At 49.1% G+C, this 11,472-nt stretch overlaps 1 protein-coding gene across 1 annotated transcript; it reads left to right on the top strand.

The window, feature by feature from the left end:
* Nucleotides 1–1,906: 1,906 nt before the first annotated feature.
* On the top strand, nt 1,907–8,628 carry PRSS16 (serine protease 16; the record flags this gene model as incomplete). Its single annotated transcript, XM_080918520.1, has 12 exons — nt 1,907–1,973; nt 2,048–2,214; nt 2,823–2,922; nt 3,016–3,145; nt 4,232–4,355; nt 4,533–4,610; nt 4,687–4,734; nt 5,221–5,511; nt 6,244–6,385; nt 8,070–8,249; nt 8,328–8,473; nt 8,572–8,628. The coding sequence occupies 12 exons, from the start codon at nt 1,907–1,909 to the stop codon at nt 8,626–8,628; spliced, it is 1,530 nt and encodes a 509-aa protein (XP_080774646.1).
* Between the last annotated feature and the right edge of the window lie 2,844 nt (nt 8,629–11,472).

Genomic DNA, 11,472 nt, shown 5'->3' with positions numbered 1-11,472 from the left:
AGATTTTTTTCCCCAGCTTTTTGGGTATTTTATATTCTAATCCTCTTTCAGGTATCTAGCCAATATTTCCCCCCAGGCTGTAGGGCTGCTTCTTTACATGTAAAGAAGATCCATATGGTTGCTGAAAGTGATTTTCGGAGGCAACGTGAGGAGCAAACTTTTCATCAGGTTTAAGCTAGTTTCTACGATGCCACATTGGACTAGAACCCACTCTCTGTGAAGCGCAAGAGTATATCTTTTCTACCTATTATGTTCCCTGTCCTTACGTTTCTGCTCAGGACCCTGGGTTTGATCTGCAATGCTGAAGAGGAAAAAGATTACAACAGAAAAGGGAAAGTGCGGGGAGGGAAAGAATAAAACTCGCCAATGCTCGGAGAGAGAAAGCTTGGCAAAGGCTTAGCTGACAAACTTGTGAAATGCAGAGCAGTTCCGTGTGTCTGGAACAGCAAGCCCAAGAGCAAGGGGCTCCGTAGGAAACTGTGAAAGCAACAGTGGCTAAGTTATGTACACTTTCCAAGGCCACTTTAAATGCTCTGTATTTTACTCTGAGCAAGATCGGGAGTCAGGAGTGTGTCCTGAACATTGGAGGGAATGACGGTCTCATGTTTAATGGAAACTCCTGTCTGCTAAGTGAAAATGACCGTGTGTCAGGAAGAGGAAAACCTTTCTTAGACACCTCAGTGAAATGCTAATCAGAAGTGAGAACACTGAAATAGGAGAGGTCATCAAACCTCTGATACAGTTTTAAAGACAATCTAACAAAATTCATCGAAGAGTTGTCACAAATGATTACAATGTGCACGGTTGGTGGAATTTGGTGTTTAGGGAAGGAAGAGAGAAGAATCCCAACCTGACTATAGTTGACTTTCTAGTTAAAGGGACAGCAAACTATATATACATGAAAATACGTGTAATACTTCCCACACTTAGGGCCTGAAGGGATGGCTCAGCAGTTTAGAATATGTGTTGGTCTTGGAAAAGAGCCAAATTTGCTTCACCTACACGGTGGCTCACCATCCTCTGTAACTCTAGTCCTAGGGGATCTCCCATCCTCTTTGACCTTGGGCATGAGGCACAAACATAGTGCACATATGTACAAATAGGCATATTTGTATACACTCATACACATGACTTTTTAAAATCTAAATTCTCCCATGGTGCCTTGAACGGAATAAAACATCAAGCTAAGAGGGGAATAAAGATAATTATCTTCGGCAATTACTTTTTTCCTCCTGTATCTCACGCTGCCCTCCAACTTGCTATGTGTAGCTGAAGATGACTGGACTTCGGTTCCTCACCTCTACCTCCTGAGTATAGGTGTCTCAGGCTTGCCTCATCACACCTGGCTAATTTGATACTGGAGATTAAACCCAGGTCATTGTGCCCTTGGGTTGTTGATATGGGAAGCTTGAAAACAGTTAAGGTAAAAATTTGGCACAAAAGAACAAAAGGGAAACTGATACTTGGGACAACTAAGGATGTGCTAAGAGGCAGAGAGAAAGGACTAAAGGTAAGGGGGAAACTGGCGGTGTGAGAGGTTAAAGTAAAAGTGGAGAAACCGGAAGGGGGTAAAGCCTAAATGGGGAATGGGAAATCAGCAGGGAAAAGGCTGACCATAGAAAGGAGAAAGGAAGCACCAGAAGAGGAGATGGAGGGGGAGAGTGGGGAGTGGTGCAGGTAGGGGCAGAGGGTATTGCCTTATCCTTCAGTGTCTACAGATGCTGGCGTCTGGCTATGCTTTAGCAGTTACTACTGACGCCTAACCTGCCAGGAGAGGCGTCCCAAATGAAACAGGAGCTTCTCGGGAAAGACAAAGCCCAGCCCTGGGGGTATATCATATAGGTTTTCAGTGGTGGAAAAAAAGCCAAGTGCCTGGAGGCCTTCCTAAGACAGAAGACTAGGAAGAATGGCATTCAAGGCTCCCTGGTTGGGCTTCTTGCTTCTGGTTTCTCTCTGGGGACTGTCAGCGCCAGGTAAGATGGGGTTGAGGGTCAAGAAGGGAGACCTCCAGAACCCAGCCTAACACCCATGCCTTCCTGTTTCACAGCTTTGCTTCTCAGACGCCTGAGAGAACACATTCAGAAGTCTCAGGAAAGCTCTAGCCTACACCCAGGCTTTTGCCTCGGCCAGGGTCCTGGGGCTGTCCCCAAACAAGGGTGGTTAGAACAGCCACTGGATCCCTTCAATGCGTCTGACAGACGAACCTTCCTGCAGGTGAGACTCGTAGAGAAGGCCAATGTCCCCTGTACATTCTTGTCAACAACTATACCTAGTCTGTGTCCCCAGCCCCAACCCCAGTTCCTTACTTTCTACCCTGCCCTGCACACCTGTAATCCCAGAGCACGAGAGGTGAAGACAGGAGGCTTGGGGGTCAAGGTCATGTTGGGGCTGTGAGTTTGAGGCCAATGTGGGTGACATAAAACTGTCTCCAAGGTCGAGGGTGTGGCATCAGGTTTTAACATGTAGCAGAACTCCAAATCAGCCTTGAAATCAGTAGTGGCAACTGAAGGGATAAACAAATGTACCCCCTCTTCACTGCCCTCCTAAGGTTGCTACACTATTCCTAAATTGAATTAGTCACTTCTTACTCCATAAGTGCTGCTTCCCAAAATAGCAGAGGCCTGCCATGCACACTGCAAAAGCATACCAAGCTGGCCAGTACATCCTCAGGGCCCGAAATATCTACTCTTACAGCTATGTGCTCTAGACAAGCCCAGCTAGGACACCTCTGAGTAGATGGGGAAGATCTTGGAGAAAAGGCTGGAGTGAGGAGGGAGTTGGGATATTGACTGTCAGTTCTTTTCCCTCATCTCCATGCCTAGCGGTACTGGGTGAATGATCAGCACAGAACTGGCCGAGATGCACCAGTATTTCTGCACATAGGAGGTGAGGGCAGCCTGGGGCCTGGCTCAGTGATGGCAGGTAAGAAGCAAGGTTTGGTGAGCTGCTGTTCTGAGAAGCTCCACCTTTCATACTCAACTCACATCCACCTCTACCATGTGCTCTTCTTCACAGGGCATCCTGCCGCCCTGGCCCCTGCCTGGGGGGCCCTGGTGATAAGCCTGGAACACAGATTCTATGGTTTGAGTATGCCTGCTGGGGGCCTGGATATAACCCTGCTTCGATACCTGTCCAGCCGCCATGCGTGAGTGCAGACAAGGAATGTGTTTGGACTAGAATGCTCTGCTAGTCTCCACAGTGATGTCTCTGCTACTGCCCGCTGTCCTCTGAGCCTCTGGCTTCCCCTGTCTTTCTCCTGTCACCTCTAATTCCGTCTCTCCCTATTTCTTTCTCTCGCCCCCCCCCCCCTTCTTGTCTTTCTGCCCAAAGAATGCTAACGCTTTTGCTCTGGACCACCATTCCAAGCCACCAGAATTCCTCAGCCACGTTATCGTCACATCCTCTGTGACTGCCCTTGACTTCCATGTAGAAAACAGGAAACCTTGTCTCGGGGCGGCCGTAAACTGGATCAGGACTCTCCAAGCTCATTCCTCACATCTGCTGCAGCTCCGAAGAAAGTCTTTAAAGGAGCCGCGGGGTTCCCAGTTAACTCCCATTCACACAGTGTGGCTCAGCTACTGCAGTTCTTGCTACTTTGAGGGATACAGTCTCAAGCTTTGGCCCTCTTTCCTCTTCGAGGAGAGGCTTCCCCCAGATACTTGTATGTGCCTCTCCTGCGCACCTCACTTGCTCATCCCCGCCGCCTTTCCCAACCTCTCACCTGCTTTAACGTTCTCAAGCAGCTCCATCTCTTCACCCAGGCTCCTCTCGCCCCCTATCGGTCTCCCTGATTGTCCCCGTTTTGTTTCCATCTCTTGGTCTCCCCGTCTCGGTTTTCTCAGTAAGCTCTACTGGCTTCATATGGCACCTGCACGGCACGGACTGAGAACCACTTCGGAAAGGCTGAGGAGGAGAAAGGATGTTATGTCCCAGGATCTTTCTCCTTTCTCATAGGGTTTCCCCCAGCCCCCCGGTTCTTTAGCCCATCCTGCCTAGAACCCTTCTTCCCTTGGGACGTCCTCCTTGACTGCCTCTGGCTTCTCCCTATTTTTTGTCTAGGTTTTTAATCTCATGCTAGGAAACTTTTCCGTTCTCAACTAAAATCGGTGGGTCTTCTCCTTTGGCCTAGGCAGAGAGTTACCGGAAGGTACCTAGGGCACAACTTAGGTTTTAGTATGGGTCCACACAGTGGGCCCCTGGGGTGTAGGGTTAAACTTTGGCTCCTTTGCAGGTTGGCTGACGTGGCCTCCGCTCGCCAGGCCCTCTCCGGCATCCTCAATGTGTCTTCCTCCAGCCCTTGGATCTGCTTCGGAGGCTCCTACGCAGGCTCGCTGGCTACCTGGACCCGACTGAAGGTCCTCAGAACCCCTCTAGTGGGCGGGAATGGGGAAGTCGGACTGCAGGGTCCCTACCAGGGGTAGCGTGATCATACACCCACGCTCCTCCCTATCCATGCACGACTCTGGGGCCAGAGAGGGACACCGGGCGCAGGCACCCCTCCTTGTACTTGGCTGACGCCCCTCTTTTCGTAGTTCCCCCACCTTTTCTTTGCCGCCGTCGCCTCCTCCGCACCGCTGAGCGCAGTACTGGACTTCTCCACCTATAACCAGGTAAGAGCTCAGTGACAGTGGGGGATGGGGAACGCCCAAGCTTGCACCTTCCCGAAGTCCTTCTTGCGTGCCGCAGGTGGTGGCCAGAAGCCTGACACAAGTCGCCATAGGCGGATCTTTGGAGGTAGGTGGGTTCTAGAGTGTGGAGGAATGCGAGGGAACTCGGAGAGCGAGGGAAAACCGGACCAGAATGGGGACCAGTCTTAGGACAGCCGGGTTGAGGAAGACCTGAGCCCAGGGATGCAGTCTGGTTTTGCCAACTGCTGGAACTGAAAACTGGGCGAAGCATCTAGAGAGGAGGCGCCGGGTCGTGGTTGGGGGACGGGGATCCTAGACAGAGGAGAGGGGAGGGCTGGACTAGAGAGAAGCCAGTAGAGGGCGGGGCCGATGAGGGGCGTGGCGGGTTAGGGGCGGAGTCACCAGGGGCGGGGCCTCTAGTGAGCTCTGGACTGGTCTACCCGGAACCTAAGGAGGATGCGGGAGACTAGGAGGGAAGATTTAGAGAGAACGGAGAGCGAGGTTGGGCACCTCCCCAAGAAGATGCAGTTCCAAAGAAGGAAAATCCGGTCTCCCCCCGCCCACCGCGAACGTCGCTTCTTGGTTTCCCAAGTGCCTGCAGGCGGCCTCCACAGCCTTCGCGGAGGTGGAGCGGCTGCTGCGCTCAGGCCGAGCGGCTCAGGGTTTGCTGAGGGAGGAACTGGGCGCCTGCGGCTCCCTGGACCTAACTGAAGACCAGGCGGAGCTGCTGGGAGCGCTGCAGGCACTGGTGGGAGGCACGGTGCAGTACGATGGGCAGGCGGGAGCGCCGCTAAGCGTGCGCCAGCTCTGCGGACTCCTGCTCGGGACCTGGGGAAACCGCAACCACTCCACGCCCTACCTGGGGCTTCGCCGGGCTGTACAGGTAAGCCACCCGGACGCGCGTGTAAGTCAGAGGTTAACGGACCAAGACTGCGCGTCCACCTTCTTTGAGCTCAGACAACCGAAACTATCCTTCTCGCCTTAGATTTCTTATCTGTATAATGAGGCTTGCAAGTCTCGCCCGGCTGATAGTAAAATTATCTTAAGTAATCAGGTGATAAACACACGGTATACAAATGTAGAGACCATAACTGCGACATCTTCTATCTTGTTATGTGATCTTGGCAGCAGCAACGTCTGCCAACAGCAAGTGCACAAAAGTATTTACGACTGAAGGGTTGGGGAGCTCTGAGATGGGAGTTCTTAGGAGTAGCACCACCACCACCATCACTACCACCACGTCCCGTTCTACAGTTACAATTCCGCCATCACTTTTCTTACTCTAATTCTGGACCGGATTCTTTAAGAATACGTCACAAAATTTATTTCCTTAATTTCTCAGGGTACAGGCACTATTATTACCCCACTTACAGAAAAATAAACAGGTTTTACGGTTACCTCTTGCCTGGGGTCTCACAGATGACAAAACCTTGGACATAGGGTACAAGAGCCTCCTCTGGTGGGTGCCTTCGGACACCACAAAAACCTCAAAAACTTACCCTTCTTCTCATGTATGACCGACTATAGGCATGTGACCCTAGCTTGCTAGGAGAGGAGGGGCAATACAGCTATATATGTGTGTCTGCATCTATACGTCCATGTGTGTGCTCTCTAGATAGTCTTGCGCAGCATGGGACAGAAGTGTTTAAGCTTTTCCAGAGCGGAGACAGTGACACAGCTGAGAAACACTGAACCACTCGTGTCTGGCGTGGGGGACCGGCAGTGGTTGTACCAGACATGCACTGAGTTTGGCTTCTGTAAGTGACCCCCCCCCAACTCCCAAACCAAAACATCTTACAAATGGTCTGAACTCACGGTCACAACTAACAGACCTTGTGTAACCCCCAAAGTGTGTGACTGGAGAGAGCAAACAACCACTGAATATGCCACTCACACTCCGGCCTCAACATAAAATGGCCTCTCCTTCCTTGTGCTTCCTGTATTCTATCCCAGAAGGTCCCCAGCCTTTTCCTGTCACTGTGTTAGAAACCTGCCTTGTCTGGATGTGGGTCAAGCACCGACTCTTACCCACTCTGCAGTCTGGGCAAGTCTTCGGTCTTCCCGGTCTCTACTTCTTACTCTGTGGTGCTGACAGAGGCGCCACACACTGCCGCCAGATCCCAGGCCTGGTCTTCAAGCTTGCATGTCGCCTGTGCAGTCTGACTTCTACACCATAGCCAGAGAAATCTTCCTAGAAGTGGGTTTGCATTTTGGTGACCCAATGTTGAAGCTTCCAGGACCAGAAAAAAAAAAAAAACAGGATAACTACTACTTAAAATCTGAACTATAGAAAAGAAATGAAAACAATGCAGATAAAAACTTGTACAAAAGTAACAGGGTTTTGTGTATCTGAATGTAGGTGCCCTGTATCATTTGTCAAATCTGGTCATCCCACCCCACAGTTAAGCCTTTGTTCTCTTTTGGGGGACAAGTAGCCCAGGTTTACCTTAAGGTAACCTTAAAGTCACATCACTCTTCCTGCTTCAGCCTCTGAGTGCTGACATGGCAGGCAGATGCTGCCACACCCAGCTCAGAGTTAAATTCTACATTCTTTTTGTGCTTTCTGGGGACCAGTGAGGGCAGTGGCATGAAGTAAGATATCCAAACTCCATTTCCTATCTGTGTGCTCTTGGACAAACTTGGGCAAGTGCTTAGCTGTCATTGACCAGTTTTCATATCTATAAACTGAGAATAATAAAGTGCTTTTCTTACTGCTGTTATTATATAGCTTTGCATATTTTGGGCTGCCCAATACACCAGCTCCCAGCAGCTTAGGAATTTGGCGCATCCTGTTCGATGTGCTCGGGTGACCCATCCCCCCATTTTGTAAAGTTTGTTCATCTTCCTGTCTCACCTCAAGATGCCCCTTCCCCAAGTCTTCCATCATCTCTTTAGACAAAAACAAAACTTGTCCCATTTCTGTTATTCTGTGTTCTTTAGTGTATTCTAGTCTGCTAGCATTCCCCCTCCCCTTCTGAGTGCTCAGCATGGAACAGCAGAGCATGGAACTATTTTGATTGCCACTTTCTGCCCAGTATTGCCCAACACACACCTGAGTGCACTGTAGGTGATCAGCAAATATAAAGGAGGGAATTCCTGTGAGGCCAAGGAGATACGATTTACCCAGGACACTGTGAGATATGGATTTTAAGCAGAGCAGACATGATTTGATTTGAGAAGCAGTCATTCCAGATCCTCCCTTCCCTCGAATCCTTTTCACATTCACTTTTCTCCTTTCCCTACTGTTGGTTCTTCTTTTTTTGTTTGGCTCACCCATCCTAACTCAAATCCTTATTCTTGCAGGATGCCCTCCCTGAGCCCATTGTGTTCTCTCTAGGAGCCCCACCTCCTTCCTTTCCTATCACAGCTCTGTAATGTAATTCGGGACGGGAGGCTGGCTATAAGTATTCTTCACACTTTAAGGTACTCCTCTTTCCACAGATGTCACCTGTGAGGACCCTCAGTGTCCTTTTTCCCAGCTCCCAACACTGCCCTTCCAGCTAGATCTGTGTGAACAAGTGTTTGGTCTCTCACCCGCATCTGTTGCCCAGGCTGTAACCCACACGAACTCCTATTATGGTGGTCAACGTCCCGGAGCCACCCAAGTACTGTTTGTTAATGGTGAGTTTCCCGCCTGAGCCTGGCTCTACAATATTGTCTGTTGTCCCAGCCCAATACCATTCTCCCCTTTCTTTCCAGGGGACATAGATCCCTGGCATGTACTGAGTGTGACACAGGACTTAGGACCCTCTGAGACAGCCCTTCTAATTCCTAGCGCCTCCCACTGCTTCGATATGGCGCCTATGAGGCCTTCAGACTCTCCCAGCCTCCGCCTGGGGCGACAGGTAAGAGAAAGACTCTGAGTGTTTCATTCTCTCACTTACCTAGTTATTTGTATAACTGGGTTCTCACTTCCAGAACGCCTCCCATCTCTTCTTCACAGAAAATCTTCCAGCAACTACAGGTCTGGCTCAAAGATATAAAGAAGAGCCAGAATTGATGTGGGATCTAAACCCTGCCTCTGCCAGTCCTGTCACAAGTACCGCATCCTGGCATTTTTCTTCACTGTAGAAGAGAAAGCAGCTGGTCCGGAAGGAGGAAGTTCCTAGATTTGGGACTTGGTGCCCGTTCTGTCATCTTGTTCTCAATTCATCCTCATTGCCCACTAGAGGTTCTTTGTCACAGATCAACATAAATGTAGGCAAATGACCACTAACCTTTGTAGGTAGTGACGTTTTGTATGGTACATGTCAGGGAAATGTGGCTCTCCATGCTGGGTCCTTCTCCCAGACAAGAACCTAGCTTAAGTTCTGCCTTTTGTTTCTCGACTGCGCACCTACTGGATACAGCTCTCCACATCCTGCCTCTGTCTCTCCTGAGTCTCAGTCTGTGGTAGTTAATCTTCATTGTCAGCCGACCTCAATTGAGAATCAAATTGGAAACATAACTCCAGATGGCCGTTGAGCACATTTTCAGTCATGTTATACCAAAGAGGAAAGACCCACCTGGAATGGTGGTAAGGCCCGTTCCTGTTACCCATTCTTGAACTCCCAACCGAATAAAAAGGAAAGCTGAGCACCAGCATTCATTTCTCTCTGCTTCCTGCCCGTGGGCATGATGTGAGCAGCTGCCTCAGGCCCCTGCAAGCACACCTTTGCCACTGTGATGGACTATATCCCCACACTGTGAGCCAAAGCAAGCCCTTCCTCCCCTCAATGTCTCTTGACACTTATTTGGTCGTAGCCCCAGGGAAGGATACCAATAGTCTGTCTCCGCTATCTGTGTGTTTCAGTCTGAGGAAATGGCTACACAGACCTTTCCTTTCTCTCTTTCAATCTTCCTTGAGCACCTTCTTCACTCGCTTCCTCTCCTCACAAGCAGATATCACCTCTCTCAGCTTCCGGTCTGGCTAGTCGCCCTGGTTTTCTGCATCTCAGTTTGGGGATTGGTCCCAAAGCTAGCCTCTTAGCTCACCCCATGAGTGGCTGCCACTAATAGTGGAACAGAGGGAGTCCAGAAGAGTGGCAGCCTCCAAGGAGCAGGTTGGGAATGAGGGACGGCTAAACAGAAAGGTGTAACCTCTCTTTGTGAGGAAGTTCAAACCAGAAAACAAGTTTTACCACTTAGGGTTAACCTTAGCTCTGCTTACAGGAACCACCCTGGATCATTTATTAGCCTCTAACCAGTTTTTCACCTGGTCTGACTGTAGCAGACCTTAGACATGGTGTGTACACATAGTGTGCTCATGGTGGCCTTACACATGGTATGTACTTATCATCCTGTTAAGTAAGGTTGTCACAGGCATACCCCACTCCTGGTACCAATTGTCTTAGTCAGGGTTTCTATTCCTGCACAAAACACCATGACCAAGAAGGAAGGGGTTTATTCAGCTCACACTTCCACACTGCTGTTTATCACCAAAGGACGTCAGGACTGGAACTCAAGCAGGTCAGGAAGCAGGAGCTGATGCAGAGGCCATGGAGGGATGTCACTTACTCAGCCTGCCTTCTTATAGAACCCAGGTCTACCAGCCCAGGGATGGCACCACCCACAATGGGCTGGGCCCTCCCCCCTTGATCACTAGTTGAGAAAATGCCTTACAGCTGGATCTCATGGAGGCATTTCCCCAACTGAGGCTCCTTTCTCTGTGATAACTCCAGCTTGTGTCAAGTTGACACAGAACCAGCCAGTACACATACCCTCCTTCTTTTCCCAACTGCTCCCAGAGGCACTCTCCCAGACTTGTAAAACCAAACATTAAATGAAATGGCATCAATTGAAAGAGGACTACTGGGGTGGGGGAGACCAATGAAAGGAGGGGGTCAAAGGGCAATGAGGAAGGAGGATGAATAAAAGCAACATGTATTTTATTTTATTAGAAGAGAAACATTTTGTTATTGTTTTAACCGTTTGTCTTTATGTTTAATCTCAGATATACAATTAAAATAAATACATTAAATACACACTACAGGTTTTTTTTTTTTTTTTTTTTAATGAAGGCTCTTCTCCGGGTTAGATAAGCCCCTGTAGGATTGTAAATGCTCTATTTGTATTAAATGTATAAGACTGGCAGAGATTACAAAAAAGGACCAGGAGGAATCAGCATGACATTAGCCTCTTCTATCAGTCACAAAAGCACGGCTCCGGTCTCCTTATCACAAAAATCCAGATCTGAGTCCCTCACAGAAAGTACGCGCTGGAGCCTACAGTGATCGCTCACAATGTGTGACCTCAGCCAGCTGTCAGCTCCTCAGGGAAACCCACAGGACAACGGTGCAGATAGAAATGTCATGTCTTTACCTTGTAGATCTGCACAACCCGTGAAAGGAGGTTGATTCCAGTACCTACTTGGAAAGGAGATTTAAGATTAATTAGCTTTTCTAATCCCCCCACCCAGTTTTTCCTTAAGCAGGAAATGCTCTGTTTTGGGGTGCTCTGCCCCACATACCTGTCTGTTCCCAACTCTTGTTACTACAGAGAGAACATTGCCTGGGAGGAAGAAAAACAAAAAGAACTTCAAGGACTCTAAAACACAGTGGGGTTGAGTGGACAAAGGAAGATAAGAACAACAAATCTGGAATTCAATGGTACTTGTGTGTGTGATGCACAGAACTATTGGGCCGCAGAGTTAGCTCACCCTGAACTTGGAACTGTTAACACCAGTTGAGCTAACAGATCAGTGAGTGGTCCTTCATTTCTCCACCTTGTATACAGATACACATGGAAACAAAACTAACACCCATACATTTTTTAAAAGTCACATTTAGCAACATAATAACAGAGAAGTTATAGGTTCGGTACACTTAAGAACAAGAATGGTCTTATTTCTCAGTGCACATTTGGA

This window comes from Micromys minutus (genome assembly GCF_963924665.1).
Source record: "Micromys minutus genome assembly, chromosome: 6".
Lineage (NCBI taxonomy): Eukaryota > Metazoa > Chordata > Mammalia > Rodentia > Muridae > Micromys > Micromys minutus.
This window is presented reverse-complemented; position numbering and strand designations above follow the sequence as displayed.